General features: G+C 42.8%; 2 protein-coding genes across 3 annotated transcripts in view; both read right to left on the bottom strand.

Moving 5' to 3' along the window:
- The window catches only part of COLEC11 (collectin subfamily member 11), a 38,937-nt gene extending 34,576 nt beyond the window's left edge, over positions 1-4,361 (bottom strand). Inside the window, exon 1 of one of the 2 annotated variants that reach the window (XM_018920484.3) lies at positions 4,134-4,361. The gene's annotated coding sequence lies outside the window, so the exon portion shown is untranslated. The remainder of the gene's footprint in view (positions 1-4,133) is intronic. The other variant, XM_009094970.4, reaches the window with a different exon arrangement.
- Positions 4,362-12,381: 8,020 nt separating this feature from the next.
- RPS7 (ribosomal protein S7) lies at positions 12,382-19,389 on the bottom strand. Its single transcript, XM_009094959.4, has 7 exons — positions 19,295-19,389; positions 18,695-18,776; positions 18,310-18,381; positions 16,571-16,714; positions 14,918-14,982; positions 13,110-13,260; positions 12,382-12,498 (listed from the first exon to the last, which is right to left on the bottom strand). Exons 2-7 carry the CDS (start codon positions 18,767-18,769, stop codon positions 12,421-12,423), a joined length of 585 nt encoding a protein of 194 aa, XP_009093207.1. The 5' UTR covers positions 18,770-18,776; positions 19,295-19,389; the 3' UTR covers positions 12,382-12,420.
- Positions 19,390-22,168: the final 2,779 nt, after the last annotated feature.

The raw sequence follows: 22,168 nt of genomic DNA, 5'->3' as shown, positions 1-22,168 counted from the left end.
TCTAGTGACCCATTAGAGACCTGTTTTCTTATTAACACCATTCTGACAAAGCTCATTGATACACATTTTTCTTTTCCTATTTAATAAGGCTTTTTTTTTTTCTGTTTCCTGTGTTAGGCCTTCATTAGATTCTTGTCTGGTGTTTTTAATTCATTGGCTAATATTACTGCGCCACCTAACAATGCTGGTTCTTTCATATCAAATTTTTTAAAGCTCTTTGTTTTATTTCCCAAAAATTAGATCTCTTACAAAACTTTCTCTGATGATAATAAAAAGTTCTAGATAAAAGTAAAATAAAGAATTATACAATCAGTTTTATAATTTTGTCCTTCCAAAGAGAAGACTGATCCTGGCATTCAACTTCTCATCTGTGTTCTCTTGGAGGCCCATAGACCATTTCTAAAGAGTCCACTAAAGATGAATAAATGCATACCTACTGTCAGCAAGTTTCAGTATTTACTAAAATCATAGTAAATGCACCATCATAGGAGATTTTGGGGTGGTCCACAACTAAGCCTGAAAATCACTCAAACAGAAAATCTCAGAGTACTGTCTGAAGGTTGTTGTTCTTGTTACTATTTATGCTTATTCTGCAATTAGCAAACAGGACAAAAAGAAAATAATCACAGAGAGAGCCATACCTAAGACCAAAGACAGGCACCAGGAACTTAAGCACATCTGTGGATACAGCTTCATTTTTCCAAGTCCCTTTTCAAAAAACAGCCAAAGCTGAAGCAGTTTCTCTTTCCACTCTCCATCCTTTTCCCCCTTTTTTCATTTCCCCTAAACCTCCAAGTGAGAGCTGCTTAAGTTCAACACTGGCAACACTACCTCTGAATCTCTCTCTGTGGCCTCATCCCAGGTTCAAACAAAGCATCCAAAACCATCTCCTAACAATCCAGCCACCTTGAGAGGTAGGAGGTTCATGTGGCTTTACTGGAAAACTTGTGTATCTAAGCTTTTCTTACTGCACAGACCAGAGATTGTCAACATCTTGCCTGAGAAGAATAACAAGACATTCTTCTCCCACCTAGCACATTTCCATCAAGGAAACACATCCAAAATCATTCAGTCTCCTCCAAGAACCCCAAATTACCATGCTGGTTAGTTACAAGGGCACCTTTCCTTGGGAGGTGGAGGTTTGGAGCAGTGCAATGAGCTGCATTTAGACCTCCTACTTCCTGGGTAAGTGGTCCCACACAGCAGGTTATTATGTGACAGCTGGGTAGCAGCAGTCTAGCTCTCAAAGAGAACTGTAGAAAACACTTTTCTCAGAGACATTTTTCACAATCTGCATGTTGAAGAACAACTCAGCACACAAATTCAAGGTAAGCTTCCACCTTCCAGAACTCTAGTTCCTGCAGCATTTGGCACTAAAGATGGTGAATTGATCCACGTCCAGCAGAGAGAACTGTGGAACACCTCTCAGAAGCAATTTTCAGATGGTTGTTGTGGCCATCACACACTTGTCTGACTCTGGTGAGTCACTTTCTTCAGCCCTTAGCTCTCCTCCACTCACTCCATATGGCACAGCCAGTTCTTGGTTTGGACTCTGGTATCCAGCCTGCAGCACTGTGAAACTATTTATTCGTGCCTCTGTTTCACGTGCTGCTGGACTAGATCTTCCAAAGTCCCTTCCAACCCAAACCATTCTATGATTCAGTGCAGAAGAAAAGCAATGTAAACCCTATAACCCCTCACCATTTGTCATACTGCTCTGTCCTGGCCTTCAGGACACCCTATGGACCTCCTAACCAATCTTCTGATAAAGTTTTGAGGGAGCAGCATCCAAATATTCCCAGAAGCTAAGGATCCTTGGATCCTATGGAAAAATTAAGAGACTTGTGCACTGATGAAGTGCTCAAGCAGATCAACTTCGGTTCTTTTCTTGACTACAAACATCTTATACAACTATAGGCAAATGACCCAGGACTAGATTTTTCTGAAGAGTCACTTACATGGGTGAGATGACCCCTTGCTGGGTTTTCAAAACCACCTCTTTCTAAAGCTTCAGGCTTCTAGTAGGTTGTTTTCCTCTTCAGAGTTCTTAAAAAAATCTGAACATCCAGCCATACTCCCTTGCATTTTTCAGTTCCAAATATATAAAATGGAACACTTTCAGTACAAAAGTTGGCAGAAGCATTAACAAAGCCCTAGAAATGTTATTAAATATTTTCTCCCTTGTACAGGTGTTTGCATGGCCAAAAACAAAAAAAGGCTTTAAACCTTCTGCTGGCACTGTCTTGAAGGGTCCTACTCTCATGGCTGAAAACCAGGATGGCCCATGGCTCGTGCAAAGCAGAAGGAAACAATCGAATTTTAAGAAGCTGCCAACTAGTTATCAACCAGCTGATGCCTTATGAGCCCAGTCTGTGCCTCTTTCACGAGACTAACTTTTCCAAAATACACCCTGACACTCCTTTCATCAAGGGAAATTAAAATAGCGAGACCCTGAGCACACAGCCTTACGGGAAGTGTGGTTCAGCTGTGAGGTTCAGCCAGTAGTGAAATGCAGTGCAAAGCACAAACTACACTTCCCAAGAGACACCATGAGAATGTTTTTGGCTAAACTCCCCTGGTTTTCAGCCAAAATAATTTGACAAAAGAACTGAACTATCCCAGAAAACTGACACTTTTCTTTAAAAAGCTACTCTGCCAAAAGTCTTCCTACTTCAAAAGGATTCTGGTTCAAGAATTTTTGGACAGCCCTAGAGATGACTAAAAAGAGCTTTAGAAACAGTGTAAAATCACACAAAATAATCAGAAAAAATAGCCTTGAACATAGCATACAATTAGAAATTGCACAGATTTCTGCTGCTTCCACAGAGCACTTCTCTGTTGACTATAGGAGTGTCATGTTTAAAATGTTGTTTTGACTATGAATTTAACTTATACATCATCTTTCATGTTAGAACTAAAACAATAAACTCATTTTAACAGATACATCTAAGAATTTTATGAAAGTCCAAACATTTTTAAAAGGAATACTCAACTTGGAAGTCTGACTTCTTGTCTACAACACTGGCACACCTTATTTATGCTGCATCAGTATCACACTAAAATTTTAGGGATAGTATCATTGTATCAACTTTAAATCAGTGTTTGTTTTATATTTTCTGATTACTATAATGCCTTAAATGTTCATAACCATGTAAACAATCACATACATATTAAATACAAAGATCTCAGCTACAGAGAGGAAAACATAGGGCAGCAGTTTTTACATTTGTAACATTTTAAAAATATTTCAATACCCAAGAACCAAAGTGTTTTACACCAATCCACAAAGTCATAATATTTCCAGTCCAGCTGCTCCATTTCACTGTATGACAAGTAAAGTTAGGTACTCCACAGTGATTTGATTTTGCTAGAAAACAATCCTCCTCCAAAATTTACACATGTGTATGCACAGAGGTCAGAATGGAAACTTGAAAGTCCATTATGAATCCTAGTTTTCATAGTTCGTGACTGAAAAGCAGGCACGTGCCGGGCTCCTTACTCAGGTATGACTTACTCTCACTCATTCCTGCTCACTTGGACCAAGATTTTGTGTCACTATACACCCTTATATCTCACTAAGCATTTCTGCATGGTACTACTCCCTACATGATTTTGTTTTCACTGAGATTGCTCTTAATTGCCCAGCTACGTAATTCCAGCCCTTATTGGACCTTCCCTTCTGCAATGCCAGTCTTCATTCTCTGCTTTGCAGTTGTATTAAAAGATCACTTTTCAAAGTGGAAAACAGGCAACTGCCTGTCTCTATTACTAGAAATCACAACTCAAGAATGGAGTAAAATAAGTTTCAATTGCAGGAGAAGTTAAAATTCATGTACTGTTTTGTCCTTTCCTGCTAAAAGGAAAGTGAGCGCTTCCAATGACATTTGTACATTTTAAACACAATCCCCCCCTAAACTAAACTGGCATTCAGTGATCTAACCCACATGGGTGCTTCTTAATAGAAAAGTCCAATGTTATCCAATAGACTCAAGCAAGCTCTTTTTTCCTTTACCTACCCCTTCTATTTGGGGATTGCCAATCATATTTTGCCATATACAAAGCAGCTGCGTAACAAATATCCAAACTTTTTCTTCTACATATTTTTACAGAGTGAAAGCATAAAAGTCTCTTACCTTATGGCTGCTGAGAGAATGGGAACTGCACAGCACTCTGTGCCTGCAGGGACACTGCACAGATGAACCTCATTGCTGCTGTTTACAGAAGTCTGACAGTTTTTAATTTGAAAAGAGGTTGTCTTTTTCTTTTCGACAGTTCAACAAATCAGACAAAACAGTTGCAAGTGTTATCTGTAAACAGCTTCCTGTTTGAAATAGATCAGCTGTCCTGCAGGACAATAATTAGGGAAGAAGTGTGGGAAAACTGAAGAGGTCCATGATGTAAGCTTTTTATTTTGGGAATGTACTTTTTTGGGAATGCACATTTACTTTCCCCTCCTCCTCTCTAGCAGAGAACCCCTTTTTAACCATTTACATCTATTCAGCTCTAAGCCATGCATGCACATTGCCCCAGCACAACACTTCTCTTGCTTTGCTTCAGTGGATATGAAAACACATGAAATGCAGCACTGAATGTGATCATCTTGTGTGGATAATTAACACACTCTCCCCTTGCTGAAATTCTCCCTATGCTTGCAATTGGCTGCACCATTCTTAAGTAAAAAGGCAACTGTTTCAGAGCCATGTCTGAACACCCCACAGCAATGTAAATGCTAAATTATCCACATGGCAGGCATCTTCACAATATTTTGTGGGGTTTTTTTAAACACCTTTTGATACAACTTTAGTGCTATTTCACTATAGCTTCTAAATAGTTGTACAACTCTGGTTTTTACCTTAAACAGCTAGACTAGTTTGAGGCCTGGATAAATCACAGTACTTCATATACATTCAAGCAGCAAAAAACTGGGGCCAGCTGATTCTGGAATGTGGGATTTTGAGAACACCCCCCTCAGCTACAGCAGTTTATACATCAGCATTTACAAATGGCTTCACTCTCCATTTCCAGGGCAAATGGAGAGTACCGCTTGTAACTATATCAATTAATACCCTCTGATGAAAGCTTCTGTAAGACTGTAGCTCTGATAGCTACAAAAAAAAATCCTGTGAATCATCTGTCTCCATCCATCTTGTGCCACTGTTCCCTCCTCCCAGTTCTTCCAGGTAACATTTGAGGAGTCATGCTCTAAGCAAGCACCCAGTGGGCTGGGAGCCTGGGTAACCCCCAGTATGTGACCTTTTATTTGAAAACCAGGACAGGAGCTAAGGGCAGTAGCAGGAAGTTCCTTTTCATTTTCCACAGTCCCAAGATCAGGAAAGTATCAGAACACAGAAAAGGTTTCAGACTGAGGGGCTAGAGAAAGCTGCAATAGGATCATCCCTGTGTTCACTTCTTTATCACTTTTCAGATCTCTTCTGAGGTGTAGGTCCACCGAGGTCCAAAATTCTCCACTGAGAATTTTGTGCTGGGGTGGGGCTTGCAGTACAAGCTGATGACACGCTACTGATGTACTCTCTTCCTGCTTTGCTCTTGACATTACATATCCTCTCCCAGCAAACCTCTCCCTAAGCCTGGAGTGTGCAGGCTTCTTGCCCATGTCAGCTCCTGTTTTGTTAGCCCATAGCACACACTGACCAGCTTTAATGGCAAAGACAAAAACAGGTACAAAAAGAGGTGGTGATGCCTCAAACTCAGGACTCCCTGTGGATTACCTACATACAGGTTTCCATGCTGGACTGGAACTGAGCTACCCTCCTCCACTGCTATGAACTCCTGTATTTTCACCAAATGGTCACAAAAAGTTAAGATCCAGTGATCTCTTCCTCAATAGAGTACCTCAGTAAAGAGAGGGCAAAATGGTAGAACATGAACATAACTGTCTAAGGACCACGCAACTCTAATTTTAAAGTTCATTTTCTATGCACACAGGCCCCACCAGTTCAGTGGGAGCAGAAGGCAATTAGCAGGACTGGGCCCTTGCAGCACTCTGTTGGCCGAAACTTGCCAAGACAAACATTTTATGTAAAGAATGCAGCAAAGTGACTGAAGTCCAAGCCTTTGAAGATCATATTACCATGGCAAAGACAACTCCATTTACATACATATCTACTCCCCCTGTAAACACAGGAAAATAACTCTGAGGCCAGAAACAGAATTCAATGGAGAAACAGAGCAATTCAGGGAAAGCGGGTAGAAAAGGTAGGACTCAACACTGGGGAAGCAGAAAAGAAAACATAAATGACCAGTGTTCAAAAGGAAAGGACAAACACTATAAAAGCAGTGAAAGAGCTTTCTCTAGACAAGGGAGAATAAACAAGCACATGGTTTTCTTTCACACAAGAGAGAAAAGAATAGTCCCCATACAGAAGGGCATAAGTAACCTTTTCCCACCCAAAAACCAACAAGAAACTGTGTAGCCATACTGGTGCATCATCTAAATAAGGCTACTATGTGCATAGTGATGGGTGGGCCATGTGGGAGCAGCTTAGGTCATCAGCAGGTCACAATAGCTGCAGGTTATTAAGTTCTTTATTATGTTAACATGCTTGTCTGGGACACTGTAGCCCTTCAAGAGCTGATTCCCAAGTCTTTGAGCCACCTTTGCTGGATAGAGGGACAGCCTTCAGAGGCCACAGAATACCAGCACAGAGGAACAAGGAGCTCCTGGACAAAGTGAAACACAGAAGGGAAGCCTGAAGAGGGTGGAAGCAAGAATGGATAGCCTGGGAGAGATAGAGACTGTCTGAGCAAAGAGGGATCATGTTAGGAAAGCTAACCTCCCTGAGAGAATTAAATCTGGCCAGGGACAGCAAAAGCAACGAGAAAAGCTTCTTTAGGTACATCAGTGATAAAAGGAAAACAAAGGAAAATGTGAGTCCTCTCTGCAAGGAAACAGGAGACTCCCAAGTGCACTTGGGTTGGGGCAGGCAATCCCAAGCATAAACACAGACTGGGCAGAGAATGGACCAAGAACAGCCCTGAGAAGAACTTGTTGGCTGATGAGAAGCTCAACATGAGCCAGCCAAGTGCCCCGGCAGCCCAAAAATCCAACCACATCCTGGGCTGCATCAAAAGAAGCTTTGCCAGCATGGTGAGGGAAGTGACTCTGTCCCTCTACTCCTCTCTCATGAGAGCCTACCTGCTGTGCTGCATCCCGCTCAGAGACACCCAACTTAAGAAATGTGGACCTGCTGGAATGACTCCAGAGCAGTGCTAAATGAACACAATCAGAGCTGGGCTGGAGAAGTTGGAGAACCTTTCTAATGAACACAGGCTGAAAGAGTCAGGCTTCCTCAGGCTGGAGAAGGCTCCTGAGAGACCTTAGAGTACCTTCCACTACCTAAAGGGGAGTAGGGCTAAAAGAAAGCTGGAGAGGGATTTTTTACAAGGACATGTAGTCCTTGAGAGAGGAATATTTTACAAGGACAAGGCAGGAAAGCTTCAAACTGATAGAGGGCAGGTTCATATTAGATACAATGAATTCTTTACTGTGAGACTGGTGAGACACTGGAACAGGTTTCCCAGAGAAGCTGCGGATGCCCCACCCCTGGAGATGCTCAAGGCCAGGTTAGATGGGGGTTTAAACAACCTTATCTAGAGGAAGGTGTCCCTGCCTACAGCAGGGAGGGCTTGAGATTATCCTTCAGGTCCCTTGAAACCCAAACCATTCCATGTTTCTATACAGCAAGACACCAGTTAGGGCAGTGGCAGCTACTTCAGCTTGACGCACTACACAACTTTTCTTCAGCCTTTAAATTCAGATTAAATACCACACTGACACAACTACAAGCAGAATTCTTGGATTCAAACCAAACCAAAACCATGCAGATAAATTCCAACAGGTTGTAAAAGGACAATAAAATTTTTAGGAAACAGAAAAAATACGCTTATACATTTTAGGAGCATCCAGGAGAAATTTTCTACACTTTGCATAGTCAGTTGGCATGATCTTTGTATCTGTAAGAGGATTAAATACAATACCTATTTAAAAACCTTAAGAGAAGATGACAAGGCTCGGATTTTCCCATTGGCTTAGCAAAGCATCCAATGGTATCAGCATTTCCCAAACAGATTTTTCCAAAGGATGAAAAGTTCCAGTACCCAAACTCTTTTAAAAAATCAGTATCTGAGATGAGTTGCAGGAGCTCAGTTTATTGCAGGCCATCACAAATGCTGTTCTAGTTACTGAAAATAAGAGCTGACTCACTAAGCAGTCCTTATGAGGCCTCCCAGGGCACCCCCAAGAAACTCCAAAAAGTGGCAAGGAGATAGAGCAGATACAGGACTCCTCCATGGTACAGACATGCACACAAGCATGCCAAGTGCAACCCCTCCTCTGCTCTCAGAGCAGCACAATGATGTGTCCTATTCCCTTTGCTTCACAGAACAGTATCTGTTTAGCCAATAAAATAGGAAACAACTTTATTAAGTGTTAAGACAGTCCTGGTGAAACACAGCCTGTAGGTCTGTCCCTGTGAAAACATCCATCTGCCATCTGAACATCTTCTTAGCATTGCCCAGCACCTCTGTGGGCCCAGAGTGCAAAGCTCTCCTTCCTGCCTCTTCTGTGCAGTACATGAGATGTATGGTGGGAAAGATCAGTATGGCCACAGCAATAGAGTATTAACTTTATTTGCAACTGTGTAAAACCTGGCCTTCTACTTTATTAAGTGATGTTGAACTAATTTTTTTTTTTGTATAAAAATTTTTAAGCAGCATTCACTGCAGCAATTGTGCTTTTTCTGTTAGTCATCTCTAAAACTGGAGTAATCTCCTCAGTGCTTGGATTTAATTCTATTTTTGCCACTCCAGGGGCAGATCACAACTGAGGCACACAGGTTAACTCAACACACAATAATTAGATATGTTAGCTATTAATCATTTAACAACACCAAGTAGCAACTGCATGACACTAAGCTTAAGAATTATTTTCCTGAATACAAGAAAGAGTAACTGGAAGGTAAAAGAGGGGATACATGAAATCACAGACTTAACAAATCCAACAAACTTTCTCCTCTTGATGGCAATGCATAAATAAGACCCTTGTACCTCTGTAGGGAACAGAGCACTAGTACATAGATGTTCATGATAGTGGGGTTTTCACAGGAGCACCCTTAAGGCAGGCAGCAAGGGGCAGGGCAAAGGCACTTTGTTAAACAGCAGTGAATTATTCACACTGATCAGTGCTGCAGTCAGCCCCTACTGGAGACAGGCAAACTCACACTCCCTCAGCCTCACCACCAACCTTCATTTCATGAGGCTTCATAACTTTCTGTAATCAACATCTTTTTTTCTGTCCTTCCGATAAATGTCCAGTGGCCTAGATCGCACATCCCACAAACTGGAAAGGGTGTAGATTTTCAACACTGCTCTGACCTTCAGATGTAATTGAGAATAAAACTCAGGCCTATCACTTGGAAAACTCAGGAAAAACAAAGGAATAGAAAATTGATTATTTCAGTCAACAATGCAAGAGTGATAGGATTTCCTTTGAATGCTGCTTGGCATGAGATCATACACTGAAACTCACCAGCTGTTCCCATTCACACTCAAGAGGGGCTATTCAGACATGATGTTATCATATATCAAGTTGCCCTATTAATAAAAGATAGGTCAAGCACATACCACCCAAAATTTCAAGCAAGTTCTGTTACACTACAATTGTGACACATCTGTATACCTTTTTGAAGAAAAATCACCAGGGACAAGACCTCCTCATAGGCAAAAATATTTGAAGACATTGTGAAAGGATTCATATGAAATAAATAATTGAAGCTTTAAGATCAGATGGAAGTCTCATGAGCAATTAACAGATGTAAAGCCCCTGCTTATCATTTGGGGCTACTACAGGGAAGAACTTCAGTACAGGGCTGTCTTTGCACATTGGTACCACCCACATAAGCTGCATTCTTGGTACAGAATGCCCCACCCCTCTATCACCCAGAGCAGCTGAGAAAACTCGTGATCAATCCCATGTTCAGAGCTCAACTGTGCCAGCATTTGAAAGGCATAGGAAAAGTCTAGCATCATCTCACATGGAGTTTGCTTAGGTTAAGGTAACATTTGACACCAGCATTCCAGCAGCCTCATTAGCACTTGACCAGATGGCATCAAACTGACTTTCCAGATTGCAGGCATGCACTTAGTATGCTTGTCAAGGGACAGAGGGAGTTGTCTGACTGTATCACTGACACAAACACACGAGGGAGTCTGTAAATAGAGGTAAACTAAGACTAAAGTCTTTTGCAAACACACAGCCTTGTATTTTTATGCCACAAAAACTCACCTCTCCTTGTAGCATAATTGATGTAAAAGCCATAGAGCTTTGACACCGTTATCCTTTCCCTCAAAGAATTTGCTTATGGGGCCATCGTGAGCCTTTGCATATCATATAGTTCAAGAGGGCTTGCAACAAGAGCCAAGAAAAATCTACAGCCAGCTGGCAATGCCTGGGAACGTTTGCAATCTTTCTGTTCAGTTTACTGGATTTCTCCTCCCCCGCTCACCCCCTCCCAGTGCTTCAAAAGCAACTCAACTGACATTTTTATTACTATGAAGAGATGAAACCTGAGTTACATTTCCCTATAAAGCAGGAAATGCTGTCTAGCAAAGCCTGCTGAGGATCACCTCTCCTTGCAGAGGTTACACAGCCCCAGCAGACTCACCAGCCTTTAACTAAAGGTAGTTAACATCTGGTAAGTCTCCAAATACTCCCCAAGCTGCGTCTTCAGCCCACACCAACCAAGGTCTACTTGCACAGGCTGCCATCCTGTGCAAGTAGGAAAAGGAAAGCTTAGTAATGTGTCTGACTCAAGACTATACTTTTGGGGGACTAGACAAGGTGGCATTTCCAATCTGAATAATACTAGTTTTTGCAATGGAAACTTGAATTCAAAAGTTATGGGTCCTCTACTGTAAGATCTTTTACAATTTTTCTCCACACAAGCCGACAGAACTTGGGGTTATTATCTCCTCTCATCTAATTCTAAGGGAAGCTGATGCATTCACTTCTGCTGAATCATTCAAGATGAACAATAAGTCTCAAGGAATAAATAAGGAATTAAGTTATACTCCAGACAGAAGTTTGAAAAGGAGATAGGAAAAGGCCTTAAGGTAAACAAATTTCTTCAAAGATACAGCCTACTTTTTGTGCAAATACTCAAGCCTTGTCAGCAAGTAACAGGAAATTAACTAATTGCAACAAGGCACGTTTTCCTCCTCTTTGCATTCTCGGCACCAACAATAACAGCACAGGGCTATCACTCCTGCCCTACTAAGTCATGTTTACATTTTAAAGTCTTCATTTTTTCAATGCAAAAACAATGCAGAACTTGTTTTACCCTTTTAGCTCTCCATTGCTAAAAATGGAAAGCAACCAAAACTACTGTAAATGGAAAAGAGAAGTAAAGGTACAAAAACCCCCAGTGAGGGGTACTTCTGCTCCCTCTACTCTCAGGTAGAAAAATGCAAGTTATTAAGTGCTCCTGTCACGCAACTTGTTCCCAACTTAGCTCTCCATTTATCAGACTGACTCCAAAATTAGTAGTCTTTTACAGTGATAAATAAAACACTTACTCCTAATACTGTGTGTAGTACAATCAGGTACTAAATAATGTAATTAGCTCAGAACTTTTCATGACCAGCACCACCATAAGCTTGGATGCATCTAGTTCTTCTGCATCTCTCCCTGTATCACTGAGCATGTACAGAACCATGGTAAAACATAATCTAAAAAAAATATTTCTGAAAGCAAGATCAATACCTAAAAAACCCATTGTTTTTGTCCAGTGATATAGTCAAGCACTGAGAAGTAAAAATTCCTTCCCATTTCAGTCTGAGAGCCTTTCCATTAAGCTACCAGAGCCTGCTTTAAGGTAAGAACTGGTAAGGAATGTTGCCATTTAGAGCAAGTTACCTCAAAAATCAACCTATACCTCCCCCAGTCTACTTCCTAAGAATTCAAACCCCTTATCCAGATGTTATTTCTACACATTTCATAGGTCACACACCACCTGCTAGTTGACTTCTTCCAGTGTCAGGAACATGTAGGTCTCCAACTGATATCCTGTGTGCAAAACTCAGAGGAGTTCCACTGCTCTACAGTAATTCTCCGTATTTTCCTCAGTTGAGGTCTGGAATACTTAGGTTCTTCAGTCTGAATTCTTTTTGCAGACACTGGACTATTTTGTCCAGTTGTGTTGCAACAGCGCCAAGAAAAACTTAAAAGGGCTACCATTAAAATTCTGGGGAGTTAATACTTTGATTCACAGGTGTCACTCTCCAGACAGCTGAGAAGTCCCAAGAACCAGTTAATCCCCATCTATCTGTGTTTATGGAATTCAAAATTTAAATGAAATTACTCTGTTATATGAATAGTTGTTTATTCAGCCATTTTTTTGCATTTTACAGCTGGAATTCTGGAAATTCAAACACCACATCTTTGCCTGTGAGCTTCTTGTACACACCAGAAAATGTTTCCACCTGTGAAGACAAATACATCTTGCTTATATATGCTGTGTAAACAAATAACTCTAAGTTAACATACTTAAGGTACTATACTATTTGCCAGGATATCTTCACTCTGAGGCCAATTATTTTCTTGTAGATTAAGGTAGCTGAGGATTTACATAACAGATACATTTCCTCTAGAGTATTTGGGGTCTCTCTGATTTTCAACAATATGAGACCCTGAGAGCTAAGCAGGCCCGAACACAAACCTGCCATTTAATCCCACCAGAAAAAAAAACAAGCGAAGTACAGTCTCAGCACATCTGTTTAAGGTCAAAACTAAACACCTCACTTGAAAAACAAAAATACAAACCAACCCAAACAACCCCTATTCATACAAAAAACCCAATAAAACACTGTCTGGTCCCATGAGGGAACCAATATAGCTATTTTATAATGCAGGGGCTTTGGCAAGTTGAACTAGAGCTTTAGTTCAAAACTGACTTGCCTCTATTTCAGCACCCTACTCCAAATACAAACCAAAGCATCTCCACAAGCCAAAAGGCTTTTGCTGTATCCCTAAACAGTCTCTTGAGGATGTCAGAATGTCACCCCCACCTGCATGAGTGAGTTTTTTTATTTACCTTGTGTTCAACATTGTTCTGTTGTGCTTTGTCCAGATGGACTTTTATAAGCCTGCTGCCGTCCAGTTTTACGCGGATTCTCTTGCCCACGATTTCACTGGGGAAGACCAGGTCCTCAAGAATAGCATCGTGCACTGCAGTAAGCGTACGGCTGAAATGCCACATTCATAGCGTTAAAACACATCCTCTTGAAAACTCATCAGTTTGACAAGGTTTAAATCTTCCATAGCATGCTTTGGCTGAAAATTCAGTGTTGTTTTCTCTCTTTAACACCACAGTGTGACAATACAGCAATATCACATGGCATGCAAAAAGAAAAGCTCAATTCTACAGAGCGCAGAAACTTAATGACTGCACAAGAAAAAGTAGCCAGGTTTCTGACCTTCTAGATCACACAATGATTTGTGGCCAAGAGCCCTGACATATTCTTGTATGTCTACAAATTTAATAAATACTTAAATCAAAACCAAATTGCTCCATCTGCAACTCTGCCAGAGACACGGACTGGAAAAGTTTAAGTGGATAAGTATCCTCAGCTGCACAGAGTACATTCATGGGAGACCCAGTTTTGGAAACACTGGTTTCTTCATCTGCCTAAACCCAATGTAATACAGAAAAAGACTAGCTGGCCAATTGAGTCCATGCTTAGATGACTGTTTGAAATCTACATGTGTTCCTGAACTGTCCAGAAGTGAGCCAACATGAGAAAAGGTGGCCCAGGTTATTTCACGTGAGTCTAGAGGATTAGTAAGTCTGCAGCATCCTGATCCACAGTTTCAGGGCAGTATCACTAGTAACTAACACCTGTGTCTACAGCAGCACTTCACACCTGCCCACACTGGCATAGCTAAGGGAGACATCCACAACAATACACCAGCCGTATCTTATCTCAGGCTGAGTCAGGGGCAGTCCTGCACACCTGCCTTTCCTTGTGCACAAAGTAGCAGCATACTATTCAGACACAAATGCCAACTTCTCTAACCACTGTGCAGTGCTAATTTTAAAAGAACACAGGCAGAGTCTTCCAAAGGCAGGACTGCAGCTAGATGAGTATTGTGAAACTGTACTTTAAAAATCCATGCCTGAAGACTGCAAAATACAGTAATACATGACACAGGTATAATACTGGGGGGGGGCAGGGAGAAGCTACAAGACATGCCACATGTCATAAAGAGAACAAACTTTTAAGACACAGACTTACATAATGATATAGCAACACATACATGAAGCACTGACAACCACAAAGACATAGCAGTGTTGCATGTCTAGCAATCCAGTGACTAGATGAGAGCAGGGAGGCCATTTAACACAAATGACTATACTATTGCTATTAAATTCATATCCAGAGGGACTAGTACTCGTACCAACACCCCTCCTCACCCACTCTCTCACTCACTGCATCCCCTTCAGTGTGCAAGCCTTGACTTTTTCACACAGTCTAATACGTGATGTGGAAGAGGCTCTTCCTATAACTTGATAAAAAAATAGTTCTTGTCAGCACACTGTGGTAACAGAGACAGCAGGTTGGGGTTCCTTAAGCAAGCACTGCTTGCTAAAAATTTGCTACAGATGTAGCTGGACATACAGATTGAGTGCTAAGAAATGCAACACAGTGCCCAAAGGTGACCTTTCTACTGAACACATTAGCAGTCAAATGACAGATACAAAGCAGTATTTCAAGCAGTAGGAGAAAGGACAAGACCAACCAATCACTTGAATGACTTCTCAAAAACTCAACTAACCATTACTTGACTAAACTACCAGGTACAAAAGAAGGCTGTCATACTGAATCAGTATCTTCTACCAACCTTCTCGGACGCTTTTGCTTGTTTTTTGTGCGGCTTTTTCTTGTTGGCTTGGGCAGAATCCTTCTCTGTTAAGGCAAGAGAAGAACAAAAAGGCATTTCTCAGTATCTGGTGGTTACAATGAACTCAGAAACATCCACCTTTTCCCCCCACACTAGAAATCAATGCATGAAAAGACAAAGTAGATTGAAGTATGTTTTAAGTTACAACAGCATTAGAAACTAGAGAACTAGAGCTGCCTGCAGAAGTGCTGTACACCTGTATCAATTACTACCTCCTGTATTCAGGGCACTGAAATTGAAATAGAAGATATGTACTTCATCCCCTCTCCCCAGGAATACAACCACAGTAGTTTACTGTGTATCATCAGCACTGTGAACAGACTTCTTTGGGAACAGAAATCCCAGGGAACTTCAAACTTCTTTCAGACCGAGCCTCTGGTGCAAACCGGAGTAGTGAGCTCAGTTCCACAGACAGCTAGGTGACATCTGAGACTGAAATGCTAGTTTTAATAGTAAGATCTATTGCACAATCCAGATCAAATCCTGGCTTAAATATAACCTGTTCTAAAATTAGGATCTAAATGTTAGGTCAGTAAAACTTATTTTCTACTTTCCTAGTCCAAGTGTAGATGTTTTAAAACATTCTAGACACAGTTTTAGCCACCTGCAGTATTTTCTACCATCACATCACAGCTCCTCCATGACTGTATTCATGATGGGGTTACCACTATCCAAACTGGGCCATGTCATAGTCAAAATCACTGTTCCCTTCTAAAATTGATTACTGAATTGAAAAGGAATTCTCAAGGGATTACAGAATCACAGAATCTAAAAAAATCACTGAATATGCTGAGTTGGAAGAGACCAACAAGGACCATCGAGTCCAGCTCCTGGCCCTGCACAGAACATCCCCATAAGTCACACCATGTGCCAGCAGGTATTGCAGAAACACCTCACAGCACTGTCAGGCTGGTGCTGTGACCACTTCCCAGTCGGTCCAGTTCCAGTGCCCAACCACCTCTGGGTCAAGAACCTTTAGGCGACGTAAACCTGAGGCACTTTATTAAAATAAATCTTCTTGGCCATATAAAGATTCAGGGTAAGGTGCTCTGGTTCTAAAAATTGCATTAAAAAATTTCATCTAGCTTCAGTTTAACCAATTATCCACTCTGCAGACAGATCCCTAGCATGACCAACCCTTAAGTACTCCCCAAAGATCCCTCTAACACATTCTCACCTTAGCTCCTGCCATATATTTAGAACTTGCATGAGTTTTTTTCCCCTCATTTCCTAGTAACTTAAAATGTAAGTGCCTAGATCATCTAAGGGTAGCAAAGTTCCTATTAATATTCACTCCCTTTTATTTTAAGCTTTGTGTGTCAAACTTCTGAAGGAGTAAGAGAGGCCAGAACAAGAAAGTTATAACCCCCATGAAACAACTTTACATCTCACCAAGTTTCTACTGCTGCCAACTGAAAACATTTTAGCTTACATCCACCAGACACTCATTACATCTCCTGCTGGTACAATTAATTACTACCACTGTTACCTTGAATGGGTAATGCAAAACTGGAACATGTGTGAGCCTGGACTAGATCACCTCCAGATATCCCTTCAAATCAACATTTTTTGTGATTATAAGGGGTTTTTTACCTGAGCAATGAACACCACATGTTTTCCACTAAATTTCTTCTCCAGCTCCCGAACTAGCCGCACCTGAATCTTCTGGAAGGACTTCAGCTGAGGAACTGGTACAAAGATAATGATGGCTTTTCTGCCACCACCTACTTCAATTTCCTGAAACAAAAGTACAAAGTAATCATTAGCTGGGGGTTGAGAAGTAATGTTTGGTTTGACCATGAATCCTGAGCACAAGTATTGATAGCCTTGCTTCTGACTCTGTGGGGCAGGGAGAGCATCAGAAGGCAGTACCTGCCTTAATGCTCTATAGACAAAGCACTGACAGAAAAACTTTAATCAGAGTATTTGTTTCACTGTGGAAGAGTGATTGGGCAATAAATCCCACCACCCTTTCAGAACCACATCCTCTGAACAGCAAAGCCCATTCCTTCTACAAGGTGAGACTCAGGTGCTAAAACTGCACCTATACCGAATGTTTACCATCACATCTGCAGTTGTGCTGATACAAAGTTTCAGAAATTACTTGCCTCTAAGGCAGACTCCAGACAAAGTTTAGGGGAACAAATCTCTTACTTTTAATCTACTGCTTCATGGAAACCACCTCCGGTCGGCCACTTGCCTAGAACTGCATCCCTACTCAATCAAAACATTCATCACCCCTTTGTAACAGGATTACAATGCACTAGGACAGAATACTTCTCCCCTGCTTTGTCTCTCCAGTAGTTAAAACTCAAAGTTTGCACAGGCTTATAAGGCACTTCTCCCATGAAACTGGCTGCAGAGACAACCTCATGCTCCAACAGAATGGAAGAAGGAATTGTTCTTCACCAGCTACCTTCTCATATGAGCAAACTCAGATGCTCATGGGAGATTTCTCACAAATCAAGCAGCTAAGTAAAGAACAAAGACTTTTCTAAAAGCATTTCACTACGGACAGCTGGCATTGCTGCACTTCCAGAGAGATGTGGTTTCTTCTGAAGGCCATTCAGCTCATACACCATACATGCTGCTTTCTGCATTCCCAGATTCTTTTTAACTCAACTCTAAGCAGTCAAGGCCCCTGTGTCTGTACATGTAAGCCTGGACAAAAACCAAAGGCAGTCTAATAAAGTTTCTGATTGCAGTGATCTGCTTCACTGCTACCGTCCAGTCTTCCAGCCTAACAAATTCAAACACTAATTTTCTTTCTTTCTTTTTTTCTCCTTTTCCATTAATTGCCTTCTGCTTTTTCTTTCTTGATGTTTCAGCTGCCTGCATGATCTAAAACTAGAAATGTACAGGAGGCTAAGCTACATTATCAAGTCAGTCTATTGCCTCAATCCACCTACCACCTACATAGGAGACTCACAACAATTTCGTTCTTTATGAAGAGTATTGCAGTTTATGTTTCTGACTAAGTTTCTGTAACACCTACATTTCCAGCCACTATCTACATGCAAAAAGTCAGTTTCACAAACCCAGTCTGCAGAGACATAAATTAGAATCATCATTGTAGAACACTTATTTAACATACCAAATTGCTCTTTCAGCTTTTACAGGGACTTTTCAGACTAGTTCCTAAGAAAAACGCTATACAGAATCCTACATGCTAGCAGCAAATACCAGAAGATAAGTTACAACAGCACATAACAAAACTATCACAGGCCATAAGGGCTTAAGACACCATTCACCTAGTCCATTAACACCCATAAAAATTAAACATACACAGAAAAAGTCACCACCCAGCTCTTAGTGGAGAAGGTCCAGCCTACCTTAGCTGCTGTGATGTTCAACTCCCGCAGCTGAGCCTTCAAGTCGGAGTTCATTTCCAACTCCAGCAGAGCCTACAAAAGTAAAGTTGTGGAATAATGCATTAAATACACTTCAGTTCATGAGAACACTTGAGACCAAAGTGTGTCCAGAGTGCCAAATAGCAGGTATAAACTTACAACCACAGTCAATATCAAAGACTTAACTTCCTGTAAGACACACCAACATCCAACAAGTTTAACTAATGGAAACAGAGGCTGACCCAGTCCCCAAGTAAAACTAGGAAAGAAAACACGCTGACAGGATCAACCTCAAAGCTGAGGGTCTGGACAACTGTGTCTATAACTTGAAGTGAGTTACCGAAGAGAACAAGGAAAAGCCACATACCTGGGATATACCAGACTCGAACTCATCTGGCTTTTCGCCATTAGGCTTCACAATCTTGGCGCTAGAGCTGAACATGGCCTTTCTGCAACGCAAAAGAACACTTCGGCTGTCAACAAGCACGTGTCACCTATTCCAAACACAGCCAGGACTCTCCAATCCGCCTGCGCAGTCACACGCTCCAAAAGCCAGAGAACGCCCCACGGGCCGGGCCAGCCCCAGCACGTCGCACCAGGGGGTGACTACCAGGCCACAGGAAAAGCGTCCCAGGGAGCGCGGGGCCTGCCCACCACGGCGGGAGCCCGGGGAAGCGGCACCACCATGCACAGAGCCCCACGAGCGGCTCGACGGGCGAGCGGCACTCCCAGCCCTGTTCCCGGCCCCGGCCCCTCCTCCCGCAGGGCGCCGCCGGCCGAGGGAGGAGGGGAACCCCGCCGGCTGGCTACCCCCGGCCCCGGGCGCCCCGGCGGCCATCGGGCCCTGGGCTAGCGGTAATCGGGCGCATCCCCACGCCGCGATGCCGCGGGGGGCCCCGGCTCCGCGCCCGGTCCCGTATCGCGGCGGCCCCGGCGGGGGAACGGCGGCCCCGGCCCGGGCACCCACCTCGCTCCGCGCCGGCCAGGAAAAGGGGGAGCTCTCGCGAGAGCAGCACAGATCGCGGCCCGGGAAGGCGCTGGCCCCGCCCACCTCGGGTGAAGCCATAGCCGGAAGAAGGGCAAGGCGGGCGCTGCGAGCACACGGCGAATCCGCTATAGCGAAGCCCGAGCGGACATTTAAGGTCCTGGCGCGGGGTGCGCGGGCTGGCACATGCGCAGTGCCGTCGAGTACGGTGCCCTCCCGTCCCGCCTCAGACTTTTGCGCTTCCTGCGGCAGGGAGCGAGGGACGGGGAGGGAGAGTGTCCCCTGCTCAGCTCTATCCCTCACTGTTACGCCGATCCTTCGCCGTGGGCCGCCCCCGCCGCCTCTCTCACAGCAGAACTCTCGGCCTCTGGTGTCGAAATGCCGCTCCTGTGAAGAGCCCGAATGTCGGCCTTGGCACCGCGGTGCGCTCGGTTTGTGCAGCCCGCGGAGGAAGCGCGGCTCTGCCTGCGCCACGGAGCTCCCTCTCCCTTCCCCTCTCCCTCTCGCCAGGGCTGTGCAGGACGGCAGCAGCCACCGTTCGAACAGTGGGAGAGTGGATGGTGTGGTGTTTTTCCCTGCCCTCTCCGTCAACCATTCCATGTTAATTTAGTGGTGTGGGAGTTCTCCCTGATGTTCAGCCCTTTCGAGGCGGAAGAGACGTGATGGAGCCAGTGCTGGCACCGTTACCGCGGCCTGCAGCGAGGCGCTGTGCTGAGAGCCATGGCCAAACCCATGCCAGGGAGCGTGCTGGCAATCGCCTGCCAGCACAGGGCAGCCTGATGTCGCTGTGGAACACGAAAGACCACAGGCGCACACCGCTGCTCTCAAGGTGAAGAGCAAAAAGGAAGTTTATTTTCTGACTCCAGCATTTATAGTTTTCCAAAAGTGACAGTTGATTGGAGGGTGGCAGTGCCACCTCTCCAAAGACACTGGTCAAACTAACAGTTTCTCAAATTTCTCCTCCTCCATAAAAGAATGCAAAACAACGTGTTATTTACAGAAAGTGTGTGAGAAAGTTCTCGACAAGAATGTCAACATCAGAAAACCTAGAAAATCTTAAAAAACCAGGGCGACAGCCTGGCTTTGGTTTTTGTTTGCCTCTGTAAATGTGACCTCTCAGTTGCTTCCGCTGAGTCAGTGTCACAGTGATCACAGTTACCAGACTGTTACGAGAGTACAAATAATGCATGAGTCTTCAGCTGTGTTCAAGTACTACTAACTCAAGATGAGTGTTCTGGGGTCACCATACTCTGCCATCAGTGGAAGCACTCTTTTTTGTATACTGTGCTATTATCTAACAAATAACACTTGCACACTGATAAATAGAGCAAGCTGTATTTTTTAATTTTGAAAGAAGTGCCTTCTTTAATTTTGAAAGAAGGCTGTATATCTGAAGTGGAGCTAAAACCTTGCCTTGACAAAAAAATCCCCGTCTTGACACTTCCCTGTTGGCTGATTTAGGTTTCTTGCTCAAGGGTAAGTCCCACTTGGAGGCAGGTGTGCAATTCTTTGCACATACTGTCCAAGGATGTTGGGCCCAGGATGGGGTTCAGAGCACTGGTTGTGTGCTTAGATTCTCTGGATTACCCCAAGAGCAGCCAGCTTAAGCTTGTACAAACACATTTGCCATTACCATGTAATGCTGTGTGTAGTTTGTTACTTTACAAAATGCAATAATGGAGTAATAAACCCCTGTAAACAAAAAACTGACAAAGACACCAACATCCCAGACTAAACAACCTTAGCATCTGCAAAATGCAGCTCATCATGTTTTCTAACATTTGTGGACTTTTCACTAAATTAATGATAGCCAGCAAAACAGATTGTTCAGTGCCTATTTTTCTCCCATATCACTCTTTTTTCCTAGCATTAATTCAATGAATGGGAAAAACTGCTCAGCTCATACTGATGGCCAGGATTAGTATTTATAGAGATTTGGTTTGGCTAAACAACAGTGATCAGGACCTGACTGAAGAGTACCAAAAAGAAAGATAAGAAGGAATCGTCTCATCAGTCCAGCAGTATGCACTTAGTTTATACTGAGAAGCCACTAATGAGAGGGAGAAAGAACAGGTGATGTGTGGGTGGATCAAAACATGACTGTTCAGAGCATTAATGAATAAAGATGCAGCTTCCCATCTCCATGTTGTGAGTGCTGAACAGACCAGGATGCTGCATAACAGCAACGAGAAAAAAAGGTGTAGAGAGATGTTTCCTCTTGGACACTGAATTTGTGTTAGGAGAAGGATGTAGAGTGATCAATGTGCCTGGTACCCAATAATGCCTGGTACTTAAAATATCTGACAGGTTTTTAAGAACCACTGTGGACCTGTGATCTTTAAAAGTTATGTCATTGCAAAGTAATGTAATTAAAAAGGTTCTTATGCCATGCAGTCTCAGAATGGGCACGATGAAGAAGTGGAAAGAATAAATTAGTCAGATGTGTAACAAAAGTATTCCAACAGCATTAGGATGCTATATGAGGTCTCATGAATGTGTTGGTAGAAGTAAGGAAAATGAAGTAATTATATTTTCATATAACCCTGACCAAGTCGTTTCTCAGTTCCACCAAGTCCTGTCAAATACATAAGCTCTTCGGGTTGTTTTTTTTTTTTTTTAAGAGAAATGTTATCCAATTAATACACATAGTATTTATGCATAATGTTGAGCCCATTTGCTGGTTTTGCAACAAGGCAAAATTAATGCTAGTGTTTCTCATTCTTGGCATTCTTGGCACTGGGCCACCCTTGTAGATCTGGACACAACACTGCAGCTCTGGCACCATGTGGTCAGCTTCTTTACAGGGATCTGTACTAGAGCTATGAGGGAAGTACAACAGCAGCTTGGATACCTTGG

Source organism: Serinus canaria, chromosome 3 (assembly GCF_022539315.1).
Source record: "Serinus canaria isolate serCan28SL12 chromosome 3, serCan2020, whole genome shotgun sequence".
NCBI classification, from domain to species: domain Eukaryota; kingdom Metazoa; phylum Chordata; class Aves; order Passeriformes; family Fringillidae; genus Serinus; species Serinus canaria.
This window is presented reverse-complemented; position numbering and strand designations above follow the sequence as displayed.

What these genes read in the sequence shown, in the direction of transcription:
- RPS7 (XM_009094959.4), bottom strand. Translation starts at nt 18,769, where the DNA reads ATGTTCAGCTCTAGCGCCAAGATTGTGAAGCCTAATGGCGAAAAGCCA. An exon ending in TCGAGTCTGGTATATCCCAG is followed by an intron (nt 18,382 to 18,694) that starts GTATGTGGCTTT and finishes TTACTTTTGTAG; the next exon opens with GCTCTGCTGGAGTTGGAAAT. An exon ending in ATGTGGTGTTCATTGCTCAG is followed by an intron (nt 14,983 to 16,570) that starts GTAAAAAACCCC and finishes TTGCCTTAACAG; the next exon opens with AGAAGGATTCTGCCCAAGCC.